Here is a 26,443-nt window from a genome sequence, read left to right on the forward strand (position 1 = left end):
TTCGAACAGTTACTGTCATCGGAAGAGGTCTCAGAAATGTTCACACGCTACAGCGACTTCAGACAGCAGCAATGTACAGCGAGCAAAGCATTCACATTCTGGTGCTCCTACTTGGAAATTGTGGAGCTAGCACTAGAGCTTATACGGGCAACTCGTACTTCGAACTGGCCGAAACACCTTGAGATCACGAGAGCGTCAATGCCCTGGTACTTTGTGTACGATCACCTAAACTATGCAAGGTACTTACCCGTTTACTGGCTGGAAATGGCCGGGCTAGAGCACTCCCACCCAGACACCTATCAAGCGTGCATGGATGGCAAATGGACTGCCCAACGGCATACTCGTTATGGATTTAGTAGTGTTGCATGTGATCAGATCATAGAGCAGACTTTAAATAGGGACAGCAAGACCTAGTGGAGTCATCATTGGTGACACGCAGAAAAGCACAGCTGTGAAGAAGTGGATCCCGTCCCAACCAGCACGTGCGGAAATTGCAAGGAAATGTGAGTCCATGGCGGGTATCCACGACGAGCCCCGAACGAGAAAGGATTTGGATGTGTCGAGCTCGAAGAAGAACGAAGCAGTGGTGGTACAAGTGATGGACACAGTACTTCAAATGATTAACCCTTTCTCCGGCGCTCACCTTGAACTCGTCAATATTAGTTCAGGTGTCATCGCACCGTCAGCCACTTCCGCGGACTTGATGAACGCGTATGTCAAGGGAGAGAATGCTGTTGTGCAATTCATGCGTGATCGGCTTCTCTCGGGTGAGGTCCCATTTTTCAGTCCGATTTTGAAGGCCAAATTGGCAACTTTCTCGAAGGCGCGAGGCAAGTAGGCGACTCCCCACCAGCAGACGCCGAAAGTTGAAATTGCGAATGAACATCGTCTTTTCACACGACTGCTGCTGATTGGCGAGTAAAGCAATGTAACACTCCACGATCTGCTCGCATACCCACTGGCGAGCATATCTTTCCTGCTGGCATCTGGTGATGGCTTGATTGCTAAGACGGACAATGCCAAACTCCGCAACCATATACTGAAACTGTGGCCCGATTGCCGTGTGGACGCTCGGCCTATCCAAGGTGCAACGATTGTGGATGGAATGGCCGTTATTCAGGCGATAAAGGCTGGTTCACTGCCGAACACTTTCGGCAAAATGGAAGAGATGGTGCTGAACATCGTAGTGGCCAAAGCACGACATAACCAATCTTCGAGACTGGACGTGGTGTTTGATACTTACCCAAGTATCAGCATCAAGTGCCTGGAGCATGCCAGACGAGCGGGCAGGGTGGGCGATCTTCAGGTACGAACCATCTACAGACGTGATCAAGCCCTTCCAAAACAGTGGGCCAATTATCTCCTGAGCGGAGCCAACAAGGAGGCGTTGATAGAGTTCATCGTCGAATCGTGGACGAGAAACATCTCTCCATCAAAACTGGGCGACATGCTGTTGTACGTCAGTCATGCCGGCAAATGTGAGAAAATCGAGGCGTCGAATGGTGTCATGACTGTGTCATCAGTTCCTGAACTTGAATGTGACCATGAGGAAGCTGACACGAAGCTCCTGCTACATGCCGCTCACGCAGGACAGAATGAAGAGTCGGTGCGCATGGAGAGTTTCAACACCGATGTGTTTGTGTTGGCGTCGGCTCACTCGAAGTCGATTCGAGCACGAAATTTCCATCTGGTCACAGGAAGTCCCAAGGACATTATCGTCGTTGACATCAGGAAGCTGAGTAATGCCTTGGAAAGTTCTGTCTGCGATGCGTTGATAGGTTTGCACAATTTCATGCGAAGTGATACCACCAGTGCATTCCACGGTAAGGGCAAAACAAGGCCATTTGACTTGATGATGAAGAGTCCCCATCTCATCACCTGTTTCGGGAGCATTGGTCGAGAATTCACGCTAGATCAAAATATCATTCACGACCTGGAACAATTCGTCTGCGCCATGTACAATCGGCCGACCATGAAGAGTGTGGATCAGGCTCGCTACAAGCTATTCTGCAGCCAGTCGCTGGGAGAACAGAAGTTGTCGCCTACAAGCGACGCTCTGATGCTGCATTGCAAGAGTGAACTATCAATCTGTGGTCCACCACCACGCGACTGAGAGGTTTATGGAAGCCCCTTCTCCTACATTTCACGGATGGGTGGAACGCAACGGAGCACTGATTGTTCATGGCTGAACAAACCACCAGCGCCGAAGGAACTGTTCGAGGCGACGAAATGTAATTGCAAGAAGACGAAATGCGAGACCAACCAGTGTTCTTGCCTGTCAAAAGGACTGTCCTGCACAGAGCGCTGTGGGTGTCAAAACTGCGCCAACGATGAACAGACCCGTGCAGAAATGGAACTTATGGATGATGAAAGTGGAACTGACGATGATTCCGACGACGAACTGTGAATGCGGGTGTCACACTGCTTTTGCTGTGGTAATCTACTACACAGTAGTATTCAGGTTTGTTAGCATGTAATAGTGGACTTGAGTTTTGTAATAGCAGCAGTCAAGAGCCTAGTTCAGCAACCGCTTCAGAACAAGAAATACTGAAGTTCTAAGAGAGTAATCCTCTTGTGGCGGTTCTACTTTTCATCAGGCTGAGTCGCGCAGTCTCTTTGTCTTTGATTTAATCCGTAATAGCCAATGTAACTGTCTTTAATAGTCAATGTAACTACCTTTAATAGCCAGTGTGGCTGCCTTTTTAGCAAAAAGTTACCTTGGTCAACTCGAAGGACTGTCTGGTCGGTCCAGACGTTTTCGGCCGCTAAAAATATGTAACTGCTTCGGTTTACGACCTTTAATTATAAACATCTTTAATAACGGTGAATAGGGTTTTCTTTGATAATATATAACTCTGTATAAACATATTGTCTCATTTTAAGACCTCACAAGAGTTTTCTTTGACGTACATATCAGTCTAACCTTGATTCTTCATCTCTGTGTCAAAATCGTGCTTTAATGTTCGGTTTATCTTTAATTGCCAAAAATGACCAATTGTGTCACATCCTCGACGTGGAAACAAGTGGATTTGGACTCAGCGTCTAAAATTCTTTAAGTATGCCAAATTTCATCCAGATTGGTGATCTGCACAACGAAAATCATTTTCTGAAGGGAATAGCGAGCACCTCCACATGGTCTATTGGGAGACTCCAAGTGGAAAGCAAGAAGTTGAACAGCCAACAGCGGTGACACCAGCTCCCCTGCCAGTTCCTTTAGAACTTTGGGGTGCAGACCGTCAGGCCCAGGGGATTTGTTGGGATCAAGAGCGTGCAACTGTTTTGTGACTCCACATTCCGTGATGAGGACCATATGCAGAGTGTGATCAATGTTTGTCCCATCTGTTTGACAGAGTAATAAAACTGTTACATCTGTTCAAACAAACATGAATAAAACTGTCACAACTGTTCAAACAAACATGAATAAAACTGTCACATCTGTTCAAACAAACATTAATAAAACTGTCACATCTGTTCAAACAAACATTAATAAAACTGTCACATCTGTTCAAACAAACATGAATAAAACTGGGCTTCGTGGAGACAAAATGTATACAGAAGAAGACAAGGAAATCTGACAAAAAGGTTAAATGTGGAAAATTGCAAATGGACAGAAGAAGGGGGAGGGGGGGTCAATGGAAACAGAAAATATTTGGATCAAGAATAGCAGACATTGTGAAATGGGAATGACTCAGCATTTTGAAGGAATGGGGAGAAGAACGTGGTTGGACACTCTGGAAGTGATTGCACAGTGAAGAGAAGACGGTGATTAAAAAAAAAAGAGTGGAGATGAGTCATGAGCCCGGAATTGGGATGGGTAACAGGATTTAGGTTGCTGGCAGAGCGAGTATGGCCTGATCAGGCTCTGTTCACGTCGGTCAGTTTTCAGAATGCAAACAAATTGGAAAAGTATGTCGCACAATGTATGGCTCGGTGTGATGTCATCAGTACCTTCAGTGCCATCAAGCTAAGAATCACATTTGCAATTCAACCTGAAATTTGTATTTTTGGAAGTCTGTTGCGCTCGTCTCGTTTCCACACGCAAGACACCATCATGAGTTTACTTTATTTTTGATTATGGCCACAGATGAAAACAAACAATCTTTAGAGGGATGTTTCCTGTTCACAGACAATCAGATATGTCTCAGATAACTTTACGACTCTCTTGCTCAAGTAGAAGTCGATAAAATTCTTGAAAATTAGGTCACAGTGGCAGAATACACTTAAAAGGTTCCTGAGGCCATTGAGACAAGTAATAAATATCAAAAGCAAATAAATAATATTACAGCATTATGCTTCAGCCAAAATAATTTCCACAGTGTGTATACCACCAATCAGTGGTGGGTAAAAGGACATTACACTTTACACCACACCTGCTGATCTGAAAGTCCAGGAGACAGTGGGCCGAGGGAGACAGAAGACTGTACTCGTAGATGGACACACAGTGACACTGAAGTAAATCATTGCTGGAAGCCAAGTTGGGAGTTATAGTGGTTAAGGGTGGGAGAGAAGGGGGTTTACTATCACAAACCAATTTGTACCAACGCGTACGATTCCGCTCTCGTCTGGTTGATAATGATGGATAACTAATCCCCCATCGTGGGATGGCACATCATGCAAGTTACAACTTCCACTTCCCTCGTCCAACTACTAAGAATGTAACGCACATTTATCAGACATAAAAGACACTTTCAATTATATTACAGTTAATCAGTGGCTTCTCGTCGCTCAAATCACAAAAGAAAAGGTAAAACCAAAAAGCTCATGTTTTGGAAAACTTTCCTATCAGATGAGTGTTCTTTTCGAGCACATTGACATTTCCGTTTGAATAATCATCAACTTACTCATTCGGTATTATTGCAATAAAACCCAATGCAACTGCCCCAAAAATAAGCACTTTTAAACACTGAAAATTTTAAAATAAACTCGTTTTTAATGAATCGATTCTACGCGAGGCAAAATCCACCGCCTTTAATAGACACCAGAAACCCCATGGATGCAGCCGAGCGGGTTTGGTTAAAAAAAACGGACAATTCATCAAACACCACAAATTACTTCATATTCAATATGGAGAGTAATCCAATCATTAAAAGCAATGAAGCCTCGTCGGTGAACAGCATGATTCAATGCCAGACCTGAGATGAGCACGTGTACGCACGTGTATGACCGCACGCAGATGCAGGGGTCACCACCATGTGAGCCGAATGAACGACTAACTTCTTTTCGCAGATTGTAGAGGGAATAAAACAAATTAGGCTTAAGACTTATATTAACAAAAGTAATGGGACAGTACATCCAAGCTCTAACCTTCCCAATGTACACGTTCAAATTTTCCCACAACGCAAAGCAATACCTGCTTTATCAAGGTTTCTTATTGTGACAACTGGACAAACAAACATCTTTGACACCATACTACCAATGCAAAAAGCACCGAGAACAAGGCACAATGTAGTTGCCTGATTCTTGCACCCACTATGAAGGAAGAATGGCGTAATATCAGTCTGATATCACATATACCAACATTTGGAACAATTAGCGAGAGTGACCCCCTGTTAGAGAACGAATTAATAACCCTGCATATTCACTGTCCCATCACTTTAGGTTAGTTGGTACGTGTGCATGGAAAGAGCAAGAGTTGAAAAGCAAATGTGATGGAAAGGTTTCACAAACGTGATGGAAAGGTAACCTGCAGGAACGGTGAGAAACAGGAACCGTGGTGGAGTTTGAAGAACAAATCGAGAGAAAACTCTCGCTTTTCCTCCTTTTGGGTCCTGACTCGATTAAACAATTTCAACAAGTCACCGATTTACGTCATGGATGCTTTCCTAAAATCTGCGACGTTATACGATAAAATGTTATTCAGTTACGATTTTCCAATGCACAGTGTTATAATGGGGGATGCGTTCACAGGGAAACATTTTGGTCACACTAACTTAGCTTAACCTTCATTGAAGTACATATTAGACATACTTAAGTGTGTGCCGTATTTAAGTAAAGTTCACCACAGGGCAAAACATGTGAGACTGGAGGACAAAGCGACGTGGCACCCACCATGTTGTCGCTTCTACACTGGTGGACGACACGACATTGTTGGTTCTACACTGATGGACGACGCTATGCTGTCGGATCTAGAATGGCAAATGACACATCGTCGGTTCGAGAATGACAAACGACACGTCGGCGGTTCTACACTGATACATGACGCAACATCAGTTCTACACAAGTGGATGACGCAACGTTGTCGGTTCTACACTCACGGCCGGCAAGACGTCGGTTCTACACTCGCGCATGATGTGACGTTATTAATTCTACACTGGCAGACGACGTGACATTATCAGCTCAACACTGGCAGATGATGCAACTTGTAGTTGTACACTAGCAGACGATTCGACGTCCATTCTACAATGGCAGACGACGTGACATTATCAGTTCTACACTGGCACACGACACGACGTTGTCGGCTCTACACTGGCGGACGACGCGACGCTGTCAGTTCTACACGAGCGCATGATGCAACATTATCGGTTCTACATTGACGCATGACGCAACATCAGTTCTACACTAGCGGACGACGCGACGTTGTCGGTTCTGCACTAGCGGACGATGCGACGTTGTCGGTTCTACACTAGCAGACGATGCGATGTTGTCAGTTCTACACTGGCAGACGATGCAATGTCGTCGATTCTACAATGGCGCACGACGTTGTCAGTTCTAGACTGGCGCATGACGCAATGTTGTCAGTTCTACACGTGGTGGACAATGCGAGTTGTCGGTTCTACATTAGCGGATGATGCGACATTGTCGGTTGTACACTAGCAGACGATACGACGTCTGTTCTACACTGGGGAACGATGCGACGGTGTCAGTTCTACAATGGTGGCTGGCACGACGTTGTCAGTTCAACACTGGTGGATGACGTGATGTTGTCCGTTCTACACTGGCGGATGATGCGACATCACTTCTACACTGGCGGATGGTGGGCTACTGTATTAAAAAATTTCGCAAGGCGCACCATAGTACTGTACATAAAAAAATTTAACGACATTATATCAGACCAGCACAAATTAAATTGATTATTGTCCCATAATAAGTAAATGACGTTCTATCGAAACGACTCAAATAGACTCGACGTAATTCGGCGACTTGCAGTACGGATTCACATTGAGGGCCATTTGAAGGAAATGGTGAGAGTGAACACGTCGGTGCAAAACCTCTTGGTTCACAGTCTGTGGGTATGAGCCAAGTACCTGAAGAACATCTCCAATTTTTGAATCCTCCATAAGAAAAACATTCCTCAAACTTACTCTTTGCAGCACATTCATTTCTTCCATTTATTTATTTCTGTGTTATGGCCAAATTTCCGGGTATTTTAGCCGGATTCATGAGTTAAATCATCATCATGTCCCTTTTTATTCCTCATTGCCTCCACCAAAATCAATGGGAAGATTCCCCTTCACCATAATTTGCCGTTAGAATCAGAAATATTTTGCTCGACGTGGACTCAATGCAAGGTATGTCAAGCAGACAAACAACGTGTGGTTCTATACTACAACCACGTGTATTGTGGCTTCACCGTGGTTTTACGGAAGAAGTTCACAAGATGGAAATGAATTTAAACTCATAACCTTCATCAGCTCAACCCGACGCTCATGACGACGACTCTGCCATTTAGATACAGAACGAATAAAAATCCCAAAAAGAGGACAGTAAAGATGATGTGCAAAACAGTTGTATGAGAGAAGACTATGTTGGAATGAGGATCAAACGAGGGGAGAATGTTGGGATTGAGGATCAAACGAGGGGAGAATGTTGGGATGGAGGATCAAACGAGGGGAGAATGTTGGGATGAAGGATCAAACGAGGGGAGAATGTTGGGATGGAGGATCAAACGAGGGGAGAATGTTGGAATGGAGGATCAAATGAGAGGAGAATGTTGGGATGAAGGATCAAACGAGGGGAGAATGTTGGGATGAGGGATCAAACAAGGGGAGAATGTTGGGATGAAGGATCAAACGAGGAGAGAATGTTGGGATGAGGGATCAAACGAGGGGAGAATGTTGGGATGAGGGATCAAACGAGGGGAGAATGTTGGGATGAGGGATCAAACGAGGGGAGAATGTTGGGATGAGGGATCAAACGAGGGGAGAATGTTGGGATGAGGGATCAAACGAGGTGGGATTGGAAAACGAGGATGAAAGATAAATGTTTACACACCAGAAACCTTTAGAGAGGGTTAAAGGACATATTACATATGCAAACAGAAATTATGGAGACTTGACTTTTGGCTGCGATGTGTGTAGTGTCCATTACAGGGTCTTCTACATATTACAAGGACATAACAGCACGTAATATGTAGATGTTGAGATGAGGGATCAAATGTGTACAGAACATTTGATCCTTCATCCCAACGTCGACAAAACAATGTTGTGGAGACCATGGCCATTAGCAATGCATGGACCGCCTCCCCAAAACCGTTCTGTTAGCATGGTTCCCAATACGGGTGTAAAGACCTCTTCATTGGGCTGCGAGTAGGGTAAGACGGTCATTACACAGGGGACCACGGCCGTTGCCAATGTGAGGGGACCATGGTGGTCGCCAACGTTGTGGTGGTTGCAGTATCGGCTGAGCAGCACTTTGGAAACAAACAGCTTGTGAAGAGAAATAAAGTGAAACAGGGAATGATGAGAATGCTGTTCTTACAAACAACACCAATTAAAAGTTGGCAACAACGATGGATGAGTCTTCAACACAGTAAAAACTAAAAAGTGCAAATAATTTACTCTTATTAAAGCTTTCCTAATAGAACTTGCAACCTACAAAGTGCCACGCTCAAGTGCGCGCGCATACGCTGCAGTAAAGGTGTAAACCATTGCTTTACCCTTCCTTCACTGGGTTATACGGGCCCACAGAAGATTCACACAGTAGTTGAACTTTAACCTTTTGCTGGACTTCAGCTGCTGCTCCGCAGAAAAACCGTCCGGTCGACACCGAGCACGTCCTCCACATCAACATGCTTCCAAAAATCCTCTTAGTACTTCAGTGTTCCTGGTCTTCCAGTCATTTTGCCATTTGCAGAATTCAGAAAAGGGTCGATGACAGAAGCCATCGACGTATGGGCCCACCGCAGCACACGTTAGGCTTCCACCTTTTCTGCGTTAACGGCATTCACCACGGAACCATTAGGTTGAACCAGCAGCTTCTTCCGTTCAAGGCCGTTGCGAGAAAACAGTGTCTCTTGGTCAGAATCCAGATCGGAATCAGACATCATGATGCTGTTGGCCTGGATCGGACGAGGTTTCTTTGGACCTAACAAATAAAATAATTCAAAACATGTCATCAGGTCTGGTTTTGTGGAATGCATCTTAATGGATGTCGTTTTTCACGAGAGACATTTCGCAAAAGCCAAACAATGGAACATCACAGATGGGGTAGTAAAAGGTTATCGATGATGTAACCCACTCACCACGATGGCTGGACTGCATTTCCATTGCCTCGGCATCTTCCTCAGTGCTCAGCACCGTGTACCGCACACGCCGCCGAGTCTGCTTTTTCATTCTACAATGACAACGATCACGTTCACAGCAAACAGCACGTACCCCGTGACACCAACAACCGCCACACTCGGTGACATCAACCACTGTACCCAGTGACACCAACAACCACTGCACCCAGTGACACCAACAACCGCTGCACCCTGCGACACAAATGGCTTCACCTCATGACATCAACAACCGCCACACACCGAGACACTAACAATCCCTGCAACCAGTGACATCAAAAACCGCCGCAGCACCCCTATCAGAACGCACTTTGACAACATTTCTCAAGATTCAAACAAACTCTGCCTCTTGACGTTTTGACGCTCCAGATTATATTTAACAATTTGGATCAAATTACCCACCATTTTACCACGACGGACCCAATTTACCAATTCGGGTTAATCCTCATCCTCAACTTGACGTAGAACATGTGACATATTATTTGCTTCGATTAATTAGGAATCGGACAGGAAATTACTTAAAGAAGTTCAATCGAATTTTAAAGGCAATCAGCACGGGTTCCAATATCACGGGTTTCCACCACAATCACGGGTAACATATTGTGTTCCAATTTAGTAATCACGGTGTTGAATTTTGGCCAATCGCAGTGTTTGAGCTGAGATGAGTTATTGTTTGCGTCCGTGTGTGCGATTTAGGTTGAAGCAGCAGCTTCTTCTGTTCAAGACCGTTGCGAGAAAACAGTGTCTCTTGGTCAGAATCCAGATCGGAATTGGACATCATGATGCCGTTGGCCTGGATTGGACGAGGTTCCTTTGGACCTGATCATCACGACGTTGGTCTAACTTAGAATTTCATAATCGCATTAATACTTTCCACGACGACTTCGTAACATCAATGGTGTTTCCTGGTTGTGATTGGTGAACGAAACACAATGTGTCCATGTGACAGTTGGCACTTGTTGGAGCCAAATACAATTTAGCATCACAGGTCACAGTACAGTGAGTGGGGCAGAAAGTGCCAATATATATTTATACATACATGTTTATTAGCCGCCATTGGACTTCGTCTGAAATGGGGACCGATGGATTTGGTCTCAATTTTCGTGTCTGTGCGTGCGTCCATGCATCTGCAACCATACATCTCGGACATGTATGGACCGATTTTATTCGCACTTGGCAAAAAGACAACACATGGTGACATACATACATACATACAGACATATGCACTTAATTTTGTTTCGAGATCAGATCCAAGATGGCCGACCGTCACCATTTTAATTGTAAAAAAAAAAAAAAAAAAAAAAAAACACCCGGTGCCGAACACGTCCTCAACCATTTCTCGGACATGCATTTACCGATGTTGTTCAAAGTTGGCACACCGATAATGAATGATGGCAGATGTAGGCACGTCTTTTTTTTTGTCAAGATCAGATCCAAGATGGCTGACTGGCGGCCATCTTCTTAAATGCGTCCCCAACCATTTATCAGACATGCATGGTCCGATTTTCTTCGAACTAGGAACAAGCACGGTATATGACGGCAAACACGTGCACCTCACTTTATGTTGTGATCTGATCAAAGATGACCGACTGGTAGACTGGCCGCCATTTTAGATGTAAAAAATTCCCGGCAACGAACACGTCCTCAACCATTCCACAGACATGCATTTACCGATCTTGTTCAAACTTGGCACACAGATAAAGAATGATGGCTGACATGTGAACGTTGTTTTTTTTTTTTTGAGCTCAGATACAAGATGGCCGACTGGCAGCCATTTTGCTACATAAATGTGTCCCTATTAACCATTTCTCAGACATACATGGTCCGATTTTGTTAAAACTTGGCACAAGTACAGTACATGATAGCATACACGCGCACCTCACTTTCTTTTGTGATCTGATCAAAGATGGCCGACTGGTAGACTGGCCGCCATTTTAGTTACACAATTTAACATGGGCAAGCCCTTTAACTCCGCACAGCAAAATTAGTAAAACAATGGGGGCGATGACATTTTATGTCGATTTTACTTGTTTCAATTGTAATGTGTTTATTTCTGGTTGCCGTCATTCTTCCTCAGTATTTTCTTGAAGTCCAGGAACTGAACCCACCTCTTCCCACTAGCCCTTGGTTTCCATGATCGCCGTTTTACTATCACGGCATTTTCCAGGAACCTAACCCATCTGATATTGGAGGGTTTACTGTACATCTCGAGTTTCAAAGGGAATTTGATAAGGTACCACACAGGAGGTTCTTAACCAATGTGAGGGTTTGTGGAGTGGCTGGTCAGTTAGTTAATTGGATTGCAAGCTGGTTTAGTGATAGGAAGCAAAGAGTGGCTGTGAGTGGGAGGATGTCTTGCTGGGAGGATGTAAGTAGTGGGGTACCTCAGCGATCAGCACTAGAACCATTATTATTCATTATTTATATCAGCGATTTGGATAATGGGGTAAAGAGTAAGCTTTCCAAATTTGCGGATGACACAAATTTGGAGGCAAGGTGGATAGCAGAGGGGGTGGTGAACAGATACAGGAAAGTATTGATACTTGTATAGATTGGGAGAAAGACTGGCAGATGGAATTTAACCTGAGCAAGTGTAAAGTGATGGGGATGGGATAGAACAATGAAAATAGAGATTACAGGATGCAAGGGGTAATTTTGGAGCGCATCACACAGGAGAAGAATCTGGGGGTGGTAATAGATACAGGAGGTAAGCAGGCAGCACAGTACCAGGCAGCTGTAGGTAAATCAAATCGGGTTTTAGGTTGTATTCGGAGGGGGATTATTAATAAATCAAAAGAGGTGGTGTTAAAATTGTACAGGAATTTAGTGAAGGCGCATCCAGAATATTGTGTGCAGTTCTGGTCACCACAGTTCAGGAAGGACAGAGATGCCACCGAGAGGGTTCAGCGTCGGGCTACTAGATTTATTCTGGCCCTCGCTAGACTCAGCTATGAGGAGCGGCTGAAGGAGACAGGGCTTTATACACTAGAAAGGAGGCGGTTACGAGGAGATATGATAGAGATGTTTAAGATAATGAAAGGTATAGATAAAATAAGTGAAGATGAATTATTCAACAGAGTGACAGAACTAGGGGCCATAGCCTGAGAGTAAAGAAGAGGAGAGTTAAGACGGTAGTAAGGCAGGGGACTTTCACTCAGAGAGAAGTTCATGCATGGAATGGTCTCCCTGGAAAGATAGTGGCAGCAGAAAAAGTAGATAAGTTTAAATTAGAATTAGATATGTACCTGGAAGTTATGGAGAGAGAGGGGTATGGGGATGTTTGACAGGAATGTCAGGTACGGAGTTTGAGCATTGATGGGTGATTGTGTGCAAGTGTATGGAGTGCTGTTGGTGTAGGGGTCTCATCAAGGGATGTTGTGTGGTTGATGTGTTTTGCCCCCTCTCCTGAGGACAATGTGTGTGTGTGTGTGTGTGTGTGTGTGTGTGTGTGTGTGTGTGTGTGTGTGTGTGTGTGTGTGTGTGTGTGTGTGTGTGTGTGTGTGTGTGTGTGTGTGTGTGTGTGTGTGTGTGCGATTTTAAAAATACAAAAACTTTAAATACTTCAAAAAAAAACACAAAAACACGGAAGAAAATAATAATAATAACATTTTGCATTTTCTTCTTTGGATCTTGTGTTGATAGGTTGTTGCGGTGTTGATGTCACACAGGCATGAGAGGCTGAATGGCCTCCACCTGTGTCTGATATCCTTGTATGTATCTATACTACGAGAGCCATTTGTCTGTGTGTCTGTGTGACCATTTTTTTTCAGAGATGGCTGAACGGATATTCGTCAAACTTTCAGAGATTCATGGTTGAGCCCCAAGGAGTGTTTTCGGATAATAATAATAATAATAATAATCCATCTATAATTCCAGCAGTGTGTGTGTGTGTGTGTGTGTGTGTGTGTGTGTGTGTGTGTGTGTGTGTGTGTGTGTGTGTGTGTGTGTGTGTGTGTGTGTGTGTGTGTGTGTGTGTGTGTGTGTGTGTGTGTGTGTGTGTGTGTCCGCTGTTTCTCGACAACCGCTGGTCCGATCTAATTGAAACTTCCCAGGTATATTCCTGGAGACCTGAGGATGTGCCTTTTCAAGGTTTGATATTAATCGGACAAGTGCTTCCCAAGTTATGGCCATTTATTTACCAACCAATGAAAGGACACGTTGCTGCGTCGGCGTGGCTGCGTCGGCCGGTGTGCGGCCGGCCGACGATGACGTCACGTGCCATGCTGGTTACGATGGGGATCGGTGCCTTAGTTACCGTGGCAGAGGAGTGGCAATGGTCAATGGCAAGCAAACACAGGGAGGTAAACTTGATTTTAATTTGGATTTTAATTAACTCTGTGTGTAAGTATCACAGCAGTTGTTACTTCAATGCAGGCGATAATTCGTGGAATACATGTGAACATTCCGTACGGGCAAGTACCACTTCCGGATGGTGATGACTTAATGTATTCTAATAATTTCTCGATTTCTTATGCGTATTTATAGATAAACACAATGCCCCAATCCAGTCATCATTTACGAGAGCGAAGGATCAGCCTGTGTGGTTGTTTGAAAGTTTTTTTTTTTGGGGGGGGGGGTTGCACGTACGGGCACGCGAGAGCAAAGGAACAGCCTGTGTGGTTGTTTCTGGCTCACGGTTTGAAAGCTTTTTTTTTTTTTTGCTTTGCAAGTACGGCCACGCACATACGAGAGCGAGAGCGAAAGAACGGCCTGTGTGGTTGTTGTTTCTGGCTTTGAAAGTATTTTATTTTTTTATTTTTTGCATGTACGGCCACGCACGTACGGGCACGTACTAGTAATAATACTAATAATAATAATAATAAAATTTTTAATTTTAAAAAACAAAGTTCGTTTTAATTATTTTTATTTTTTAATCTCTCTATAATGCCTAAGCCTTTGTAGCTATGTGAAAGGTAATATTAAATGATCCCCGACCACATTCCTTAGTAGCTGTAGGGAAGTATTTTAGGCCCTCACAAAACATATACCGAGCAATGCCGGGTACTGCTGTTAGTTCAATAATAATCATAACAAGATTAGTTGTGTGCCAATGGTTTGGCGTCTGGTGTTTGGTTGGTCATAGGTGTGCCAGGCCGTGTCTTTGGCATTGAAATCCCCTGCGATGATGGTGTTTGGAAGGGAGTGAAGGTTCTGTAGTGTGGTATTTGGTTGGTACAGTGGGGGATGTATGTGGTGGTATGTAAATGTTTATGATGCTTCTATGCTTTGTTACCAGTTTTGAGATTGAAAGAACGAAGCTCAAGTGTGTTGTCTGGTGGTAGAAGTGCTTTTGTGTGATGTCTGGGTATTGAATTGAATTGTGAATGTATGTAATGAGGTCTCCACCTCTGGCACTCGGTCTGTCTGAGTGTATAGTTGGGGTTGGTCAGTCTGTCTGAGTGCATCGGTGTATAGTTGGGGTTGGTCGGTCTGTCTGAGTGCATCGGTGTATAGTTGGGGTTGGTCGGTCTGTCTGAGTGCATCGGTGTATAGTTGGAGTTGGTCGGTCTGTCTGGGTGTGTCAGTGTATAGTTGGGGTTGGTCGGTCTGAGTGCATCGGTGTATAGTTGGAGTTGGTCGGTCTGTCTGGGTGTGTCAGTGTATAGTTGGGGATGGTCGGTCTGAGTGCATCGGTGTATGGTTGGGGATGCTTGGTCTATCTGAATGTATCGGTGTATAGTTGGGAATTGTCAGTGTTTTGTTTTTATTGTGTAATATGGTTTCTTCCATGATGGATATGTGGTCGTTGTTTGTGAGAATGACGTGTTTAAGTTGTACGGCCTTGCTGATGAGGCCGTCTGTGTTGTATTGGAGGACATTAAGGTAATGTGTGCATTTTTCTGGGGTTGAGTTGGTAGGTGACCCGGATTGGCTAGAATGAGGTAAAATGGGGAGGACTGCAAGAGGGAAGTCACTCCCCAAAGAAGGAACAAAAAAAGAAAGAAAGAAATGTTTATTGTGGATAGGTGATGCACGTATGAGTTGATATGTGGTGTTTGAGTGTTTGTGTGAGGTGCTCGTTTGGAATATGAGAGGGAGTGGGCCGGTCCATGGGGATCGATCAGCGGTCTGACCATGACCACGCTGCTCTGACGAATCCAGGCAGCAGGGAATAGTGGGGAAGATTTGACCCCCATCTTACATTGGGGGGGGGGTGCAACCATGGTGAAGAGGCATCCCCAATAGTTGCTGGTGGTTTAGGTTGTATTCGCAGATAAATCAAATGAGATAGTGTTAACACTGTATAGGAATTAAGTGAGGCCTCATCTGGAATACGGTGTACAGTTTTGGTCACCATATCTGAGGAAAGACAAAGCTACGACAAAGAGGTTTCAGCATCGAGCAACGAGATTTATTCTGGGCCGAGCTCGACTTAGCTGTGAGGAGCAGCAGAAAGAGACAGGCCTTTGAAAGGTTACGAGAGGATGTGATCAAGATGTATAAAATAATGAAGGATAGAGATTTAAAAAAAATAACTGCAGCTCAGTTTTTAAGCAGAATAGAGAAGAATAGGTCCAGGGGACAGGTAAGGTCAGGTGTGGGAGCATGCGCCGGAGCAGCGCCTCGCTGCGTCCACTTTCTGCCGGTACTCCAGGGGGCCTCCGTCTGGCCATCCCCCAGGTAGATGTCTGGCCTATCCCCATCTCCTTGAGACGCCATCCAGGGACCATTGCCTCAAAGTAAAGAAGAGGAGAGTTATGAGGGTAATGCGACAGGGCGTCTTTCACTCAGAGAGGAGTAAATTAACGGATTGGTCTCCCTAGGAAGGTAGTGGCAGTAGAAACGGTGAATATAATAGGTATAAAATGGAATTAGATAGGTACATAGAAGCATTGGGGATAGAGCAGTACGTGGACATTGGCAGGAATGGAAGGTAGTGTTCATAATATGGATCAGACATTGTATACCTGTGGCATTTTTGTGATGCCTGTGAGAGGGTCATTGATACTGTGATCTTAGTAGTTATAAATCAAAAGGTGAATGTGCTGTTGGTGTTTTCCCTCATTCAACCACCATCCTGAGCTCCAACCCCGACCCCACTCCCCACAAAAAAAACATCCTGCTGATGTCCCTGTGATTGCACCGATGTCCTCACTGCCATCCCTCTCTCCGATCCCTCTTCTCCCATCAACCTTCCACACGAAATAAAGATTGGGTTCATATCATTGACGATCACCTGACAGATTGAACTGAAGGGGTATTGATAAATCATGAGCATGATCGGCCAAATGGCTTCTTACTGTGTCCGAGATCTTTGTATTTCCTTGCAATGCCACAAGGTCTCGACCACTCATATCTAACCACAAAGTTTCTTGTCCGAATCCTGTCACATGTCTGAGATAGTTACTCGACTACTGTAACACGAATTGGGATGGACCTGGAGGGTAAACAGGAATGTTATGTTGGACGGGATGACGTCTGTACCCCAATCATTGAAACTGGGCCCACTTTTGTAGCAAGAAACGCGATTTGCGAGATAGACCATTACTTGCGGCAACAGCAGAGGACCAGCCAGATGAGCAGTGCGAAGCTCACGAGCACCAGGAACGAGGTAAGGGTCACGTACAGGACACTCCAATCTGTAGCAAAGAGGTACACAGCACAGCGCAGCACAATCATCGTTGGTTTTCTCACCTCTTTCAATCACAAAAGCAAATACCGAATAGAAATTAACCCCTTCAGGTCAGGTCAGGTATGGGAGCATGTGCCAGAACAGCGCGTCGGTGACCCCTTCGTGCCCTTTGAAATCTCACAACTGAACACCCAAGTGCGAGCAAAGTACATTTGTGATGAGAAAAAGAGTAAACTTGCACCGTATATCAAAAATAAAACGACAATGAAAAGATCGACTCAAACCGATTAATCACGTTCACGTTTACAAATTCCGTTGCTCGGATGTTGAAAAGAATTTCCGCCATGAATCAAATCGTACACGAGTGTGCCGTGATGTACAATGGACACAGAGGGGTGAACTGATTGATTGATTGATTGTGTTGTTATAACCTGTTTGTATCATCCATCCAGTTTGTCTTCTTTGCGCATAAGGTTGAATATAGGTGTTGGAGGGATAAGGAACCCAAATACCCTTTAATAGGCTCCTGTATGATATTTGCACAAACTAGCAACACATAGGCACAAAGAAAGAAAGAAATTACATGTGCTTGCTCCATTCCATTATTATATATTGAAACTCCTCAGCGCGAATACGTTACATAACTGGAGAGTCCATAGAACACGTTACCCCGTACAGTGTTCTCATATATACTTCAATTCTAATACAATAATGTTTTTAAAGATTGTTGAAAAAGAAATTCTGGAACTTTAGCACTATTGAAGCACCCATATACACCACCCTTATCCACCACCCATGTACACCACCCTATAGAACATGTCCAAGTACTGTAAAACTGGAGGTTCTTGGAAGAATCATGACAGGTGATTTGTGTATTCGTGTTCAAGTGTATAATTCTATATAGATTGATTAAAGATTGTAAAAGTCATATTAAAAAAGTGATTCTGGGTTTTACCGCCACTTTACCCAGTGTTTCTTACATCACCTGATCCACCACATTACATTAGTTCTTCGTGCCTGTTGTTTGTGTCCTTTGTAACGTCCTTAAAAACAATACGTTTTCTGTTTGGAATGATATTCAATGTTCTTTGACTGCCAGGCAAGGAAAGAGAAAGAGGAAGAGAAAGAGAAAGAGAAAGTGTGTGACAAGGACGGATTGATTTGACTTCAGAATCCAGATCCGGACACGAGAATTTTCGAAGTGGTTCATCACCTTTGAGAGATGAGGCCAAAAACAACATAAAGGATGATATTTCAAAAATTCGTGGATGAGTTATGAGAAAACTAGGTGGATGAGTTGGGCAGGTGTCAAAAACAAGCCGATTCGATTTTAGTTCAAGTCCGGATTTAGATCGTAAACTGTTCAGTGTGGCGGAGTTATGCGCTCCACCGAGTGCCGTTCTAGTTTTACTTGTCGTTTCACCACATCGGTTCGGAGTGAAACATGTTATGGTGAGAGAATGTACGTCGTACCACAGTTACTCTCGCCGTCTCCAAAATACACACGGACAAAGTTCTCCATCCAGAAGGGATGGCACGCACAGCGCTTGCTGAACGAGTTGCAGCTTCCGTGTGCAGAGCACTGCAGCTGGCACACTGAAAGCATCACGCACAAGAAGGCACAAGATTATAAACGGAAAGCGGTCAGCTATTATTTAGTAACTCAGAATAATACAATAATCAACATTCTCAATTAGAACTCACAGAACGTGTCAACACGCAGCACTCGGAACGCAAGGAAGTCCGCTTTCTCTTTCTGCAGCAGGTGCTGGAGAGTGCGCGCAATGTCCGTCCCTTTGAAAATCTTGTTTGGAGTTTCCTCAAGCACGTAGAAAATTATCTGGGTACTTAGACACAAATGGAGGCAGAAAGGCATATTAAAATGGTTAAAAGCTGTAGTTTGAAAAGTTTACTACACAGCATCAGTCAGTCAGTCAGTCAGTCAGTCACCAACAAACTATGACGACAGAAAGGTTGGAGGAGGGCGGGAATGGGGAAGGAACTTGAAATGAGATACATTTGAGAAAAGGAAGACGAGGAAGAAGAATTTTGGAGAAAAGGGAGAGGAGTGAGAAGGAAGTCAGGCCTTGGGAAGGAGTTATTTTTTAAAAGATATTCCATACTTTGCATACATGTTACGTTGACACAATCAGTAAAACAAATGCACTGTTCACTCATCAAAACAGCCCCGAGTTGACATTGCTCAACCAGCTGTTGGTGGCAAATCAACAACAGCGACAACTGTGGTACATCATGCACAAAAGCTTCCATTGCATCCCTTTTCCATTTTAAACTGTCAATAAGTAAGAAAAAAGAAAAGAGATTTTGAAAATTGACTCACAAAATCGAGATGGAATCATACCAACTATCATTCAAGAGGATAGAATCATACCAACTATCATTCAAGAGGATGGAATCATACCAACTATCATTCAAGAGGATAGAATCATACCAACTATCATTCAAGAGGATAGAATCATACCAACTATCATTCAAGAGGATGGAATCATACCAACTATCATTCAAGAGGATGGAATCATACCAACTATCATTCAAGAGGATGGAATCATACCATATATCATTCAAGAGGATGGAATCATACCAACTATCATTCAAGAGGATGGAATCATACCAAATATCATTAAAGACAATGGAATCATACCAAATATCATTCAAGAGGATGGAATCATACCAAATATCATTCAAGAGGATGGAATCATACCAAATATCATTAAAGAGGATAGAATCATACCATATATCATTAAAGAGGATGGATTCATTCCAAATATCATTAAAGACGATGGAATCATACCAAATGTCATTAAAGAGGATGGAATCATACCAAATATCATTAAAGATGATAGAATCATACCATATATCATTAAAGAGGATGGAATCATACCAACTATCATTCAAGAGGATGGAATCACACCAAATATCATGAAAGAGGATGGAATCATACCGTATATCATTAAAGAGGATGGAAGAATACCAAATATCATTCAAGAGGATGGAATCATACCAAACATCATTAAAGACGATGGAATCATACCAAATATCATGAAAGAGGATGGACTCATACCATATATCATAAAAGAGGATGGAATCATACCAAATATCATTAAAGACGATGGAATCATACCATATATCATTAAAGAGGATGGAATCATACCAACTATCATTCAAGAGGATAGAATCATACCAAATATCATTGAAGAGGATGGAATCACACCAACTATCATTCAAGAGGATGGAATCATACCAAATATCATTAAAGATGATGGAATCATACCATATGTCATTAAAGACGATGCAATCATACCAAATATCATTACAGACAATGGAATCATACCAAATATCATTCAAGAGGATGGAATCATACCAAATATCATTAAAGAGGATAGAATGACACCATATATCATTAAAGAGGATGGATTCATTCCAAATATCATAAAAGATGATGGAATCATACCATATATCATTAAAGAGGATGGAATCATACCAACTATCATTCAAGAGGATGGAATCATACCAAATATCATTAAAGACGATGGAATCATACCATATGTCATTAAAGACGATGCAATCATACCAAATATCATTAAAGACGATGGAATCATACCAAATATCATTGAAGTGGATGGAATCACACCAAATATCATGAAAGAGGATGGAATCATACCGTATATCATTAAAGAGGATGGAAGAATACCAAATATCATTCAAGAGGATGGAATCATACCAAACATCATTAAAGACGATGGAATCATACCAAATATCATGAAAGAGGATGGAATCATACCATATATCATAAAAGAGGATGGAATCATACCAAATATCATTAAAGACGATGGAATCATACCATATATCATTAAAGAGGATGGAATCACACCAACTATCATTCAAGAGGATAGAATCATACCAAATATCATTGAAGAGGATGGAATCACACCAACTATCATTCAAGAGGATGGAATCATACCAAATATCATTAAAGACGATGGAATCATACCATATGTCATTAAAGACGATGCAATCATACCAAATATCATTAAAGACGATGGAATCATACCAAATATCATTGAAGAAGATGGAATCACACCAAATATCATGAAAGAGGATGGAATCATACCGTATATCATTAAAGAGGATGGAAGAATACCAAATATCATTCAAGAGGATGGAATCATACCAAACATCATTAAAGACAATGGAATCATACCAAATATCATGAAAGAGGATGGAATCATACCATATATCATAAAAGAGGATGGAATCATACCATATATCATAAAAGAGGATGGAATCATACCAACTATCATTCAAGAGGATAGAATCATACCAAATATCATTAAAGACGATGGAATCATACCAAATATCATTGAAGAGGATGGAATCACACCAAATATCATGAAAGAGGATGGAATCATACCATATATCATAAAAGAGGATGGAATCATACCAAATATCATTAAAGACGATGGAATCATACCATATATCATTAAAGAGGATGGAATCATACCAACTATCATTCAAGAGGATAGAATCATACCAAATATCATTGAAGAGGATGGAATCACACCAACTATCATTCAAGAGGATGGAATCATACCGTATATCATTAAAGACGATGGAATCATACCATATGTCATTAAAGACGATGCAATCATACCAAATATCATTAAAGACAATGGAATCATACCAAATATCATTCAAGAGGATGGAATCATACCAAATATCATTAAAGAGGATAGAATCATACCATATATCATTAAAGAGGATGGATTCATTCCAAATATCATTAAAGACGATGGAATCATACCAAATATCATTAAAGAGGATGGAATCATACCAAATATCATCAAAGATGATAGAATCATACCATATATCATTAAAGAGGATGGAATCATACCAAATATCATTGAAGAAGATGGAATCACACCAAATATCATGAAAGAGGATGGAATCATACCGTATATCATTAAAGAGGATGGAAGAATACCAAATATCATTCAAGAGGATGGAATCATACCAAACATCATTAAAGACAATGGAATCATACCAAATATCATGAAAGAGGATGGAATCATACCATATATCATAAAAGAGGATGGAATCATACCATATATCATAAAAGAGGATGGAATCATACCAACTATCATTCAAGAGGATAGAATCATACCAAATATCATTAAAGACGATGGAATCATACCAAATATCATTGAAGAGGATGGAATCACACCAAATATCATGAAAGAGGATGGAATCATACCATATATCATAAAAGAGGATGGAATCATACCAAATATCATTAAAGACGATGGAATCATACCATATATCATTAAAGAGGATGGAATCATACCAACTATCATTCAAGAGGATAGAATCATACCAAATATCATTGAAGAGGATGGAATCACACCAACTATCATTCAAGAGGATGGAATCATACCGTATATCATTAAAGACGATGGAATCATACCATATGTCATTAAAGACGATGCAATCATACCAAATATCATTAAAGACAATGGAATCATACCAAATATCATTCAAGAGGATGGAATCATACCAAATATCATTAAAGAGGATAGAATCATACCATATATCATTAAAGAGGATGGATTCATTCCAAATATCATTAAAGACGATGGAATCATACCAAATATCATTAAAGAGGATGGAATCATACCAAATATCATCAAAGATGATAGAATCATACCATATATCATTAAAGAGGATGGAATCATACCAACTATCATTCAAGAGGATGGAATCATACCAAATATCATTAAAGACGATGGAATCATACAATATGTCATTAAAGACGATGCAATCATACCAAATATCATTAAAGACGATGGAATCATACCAAATATCATTGAAGAGGATGGAATCACACCAAATATCATGAAAGAGGATGGAATCATACCGTATATCATTAAAGAGGATGGAAGAATACCAAATATCATTCAAGAGGATGGAATCATACCAAACATCATTAAAGACGATGGAATCATACCAAATATCATGAAAGAGGATGGAATCATACCATATATCATAAAAGAGGATGGAATCATACCAAATATCATTAAAGACGATGGAATCATACCATATATCATTAAAGAGGATGGAATCATACCAACTATCATTCAAGAGGATAGAATCATACCAAATATCATTGAAGAGGATGGAATCACACCAACTATCATTCAAGAGGATGGAATCATACCAAATATCATTAAAGACGATGGAATCATACCATATGTCATTAAAGACGATGCAATCATACCAAATATCATTAAAGACGATGGAATCATACAAATATCATTGAAGAGGATGGAATCACACCAAATATCATGAAAGAGGATGGAATCATACCGTATATCATTAAAGAGGATGGAAGAATACCAAATATCATTCAAGAGGATGGAATCATACCAAACATCATTAAAGACGATGGAATCATACCAAATATCATGAAAGAGGATGGAATCATACCATATATCATAAAAGAGGATGGAATCATACCAAATATCATTAAAGACGATGGAATCATACCATATATCATTAAAGAGGATGGAATCATACCAACTATCATTCAAGAGGATAGAATCATACCAAATATCATTAAAGACGATGGAATCATACCAAATATCATTGAAGAGGATGGAATCACACCAAATATCATGAAAGAGGATGGAATCATACCGTATATCATTAAAGAGGATAGAATAATACCAAATATCATTCAAGAGGATGGAATCATACCAAACATCATTCAAGGAGATGGAATCATACCAAATATAATTCAAGAGGATGGAATCATACCAAATAAAATTCAAGAGGAAGGAATCATACCATATATCATTCAAGAGGATGGAATCATACCAAATATCATTCAAGAGGATGGAATCATAAAAATATCATTGAAGGAGATGGAATCATAGTATATATAATTAAAGAGGATGGAATCACACCATATGTCATGAAAGAGGATGGAATCATACCATATATCATTCAAGAGGATGGAATCATACCAAATAAAATTCAAGAGGAAGGAATCATAAAAATATCATTGAAGGAGATGGAATCATAGCATATATAATTAAAGAGGATGGAATCATACCATATGTCATGAAAGAGGATGGAATCATACCAAATATAATTCAAGAGGATGGAATCATACCAAATAAAATTCAAGAGGAAGGAATCATACCATAAATCATTCAAGAGGATGGAATCATAACAAATATCATTCAAGAGGATGGAATCATAAAAATATCATTGAAGGAGATGGAATCATACCATATATAATTAAAGAGGATGGAATCATACCAAATATCATTAAAGAGGATGGAATCATACCATATATCATTCAAGAGGATGGAATCATACCATATATCATTGAAGAGGATGGAAACATACCATATATCATTCAAGAGGATGGAATCATACCGTATATCATTCAAGAGGATAGAATCATACCAAATATCATTAAAGAGAATGGAATCACACCAAATATCATGAAAGAGGATGGATTCATACCGTATATCATTAAAGAGGATGGAATCAGACCAAACATCATTCAAGGAGATGGATCATACCAAACATCATTCAAGTAGATGTAATCATACCAAATATCATTCAAGAGGATGAAATCATACCAAATAAAATTCAAGAGGAAGGAATCATACCAAATATCATTCAAGAGGATGGAATCATACCATAAATCATTCAAGAGGATGGAATCATAAAAATATCATTGAAGGAGATGGAATCAAACTGTTACGTTTGAGGGGGGGGTATGCATTCAAAGGGTAATTAGGATGTTTAATTAGGTATACCATGCTGTTCGAGTTTACCAGGATCTCGATGTAATAAGTAGCAATTCAGTGGTGATAAGTTGTCTAGTAAATGTTCATTTCTTCAAGGGGGAAATGATAATTGTCACGTAATTAGATAGGGACACGGGATAGGGTAAGTGTGTCTGCGTAAACCCCTTTTAGTATTCTCTGGAGGCTGGCCGTGACGTCACAGGACAGTGCTGCGGATGGCTCCGCCCCGTGATCACGATTGGCGGAAGGCGATGGCGTTGGGCTAATAAAACGGCTCGATTGGAAGTGACGAGGACGGGAGGATAAAAAGGTTCTGTTCGGGGTCGAAAAAGAAGAGGAAGAAGATCGGGACAAAAAGATCGTGTTTTTTTGGTGTGGAGGCTGTTACGCGGAGAGCGTGCTTGTTGTTGTGGTGATTCGATCGTGTTCTTCATCGTGTCTTGGAGCCTTGCTGAGCCTCGTGCCTCACCTTGGTTGGCTCTGGGGTTCTGCTGACTCGGAGTACGGGGTCGAACGGCAGGCGGACCTGCCTCCCTCTCCTGCTCGCAACTTGGCGCCAGAACTGGTTCCCTGGCGGCTGTGAGCGGACTTGGGCCGAGACCAGGAGGTCGACAGCACCACGGTTTCTCCTGCCCCCCTGACCAGAGCAAGGCCAGCTCGTCCGACGCCGATCCAGGGACAGTTGCGTCCGCACCACGGTCCAGCCTGACCACCAGAAATAGCTACTGTGTGTGTGTGTGTGTGTGTGTGTGTGTGTGTGTGTGTGTGTGTGTGTGTGTGTGTGTGTGTGTGCGTGTGCGTGTGTGTGTGTGTGTGTGTGTGTGTGTGTGTGTGTGCGTGTGCGTGTGCTTGGCGCCTTAGAGGGTTTGAGATCTGTATATTCATTGGAATTGTCTGTGTTTTCCCCACGCCCGATCCCACACCATCCAGTCGAATCTCCCCGGATCCCTCTTCTTGCTGAGTCTTGTTATTTCTGGTTAATAATAAAAACAAATAAACATCATCAACTCAGTGAAAAGTGACTCGTGCCACCTTCCTCGTCCCGTTTGCGGTAGAGCGATTAGAACCGCCGTGTTTGGGTTATAAATAAATAAACCGCCTCCATCGTTTCGGCTCATTCTACGTTGGCGGGACTGTTCAAGTCCCGTGGACGTCACATTGGTGTCAGGATGTTGGATGTTCGAACCCCTCTAAATTATATTTGGTATCGGGAGAATATACCAAGATTAAAATCTCGCCACAAATTGGAATATAAAATTACTACAGAAAAGCGCGCGAGCGCAGGGAAATTTTGGCGGGATTTTTTAAATTTAAATTAATTGGCGGCAAACGGGACTTCTGCACCATGGCGGATGTGCAGATGTTTGAGGAGGAAGGCCACGTGTCTGGCAGCGAGTCGGGGGAAGAAGGGAGAGACAGGGGTAGGGTTGGAACCTCCCCCATTCCGAGCGTGGACCGTGCTTCATCGCCCGTAACGGAGCCGGCAGCGCCGGAAACCGGCACGATGACGATCTGGCCAATGTTGGAACGTTTAAT

The 26,443-nt window shown here is 42.2% G+C and overlaps 1 protein-coding gene across 6 annotated transcripts in view; it reads right to left on the minus strand.

Moving 5' to 3' along the window:
- Window positions 1-4,044: 4,044 nt before the first annotated feature.
- Window positions 4,045-26,443, minus strand: part of LOC147009070 (dyslexia-associated protein KIAA0319-like protein) — a 97,609-nt gene continuing 75,210 nt past the window's right edge. For all 6 annotated transcript variants that reach the window (XM_085862543.1, XM_085862541.1, XM_085862538.1 and 3 more), the window contains 5 exons: window positions 18,774-18,916; window positions 18,543-18,665; window positions 16,986-17,076; window positions 9,461-9,552; window positions 4,045-9,303 (listed from right to left, as the gene is read on the minus strand). In XM_085862543.1, coding sequence (XP_085718669.1) covers window positions 9,131-9,303; window positions 9,461-9,552; window positions 16,986-17,076; window positions 18,543-18,665; window positions 18,774-18,916 — 622 coding nt within the window. In that variant the 3' untranslated portion in view covers window positions 4,045-9,130. The remainder of the gene's footprint in view (window positions 9,304-9,460; window positions 9,553-16,985; window positions 17,077-18,542; window positions 18,666-18,773; window positions 18,917-26,443) is intronic.

The sequence above is a fragment of the Eptatretus burgeri genome, chromosome 17 (genome assembly GCF_056783735.1).
Source record: "Eptatretus burgeri isolate ZD-2024b chromosome 17, Ebu_testis_v1, whole genome shotgun sequence".
NCBI classification, from domain to species: Eukaryota; Metazoa; Chordata; class Myxini; order Myxiniformes; family Myxinidae; genus Eptatretus; species Eptatretus burgeri.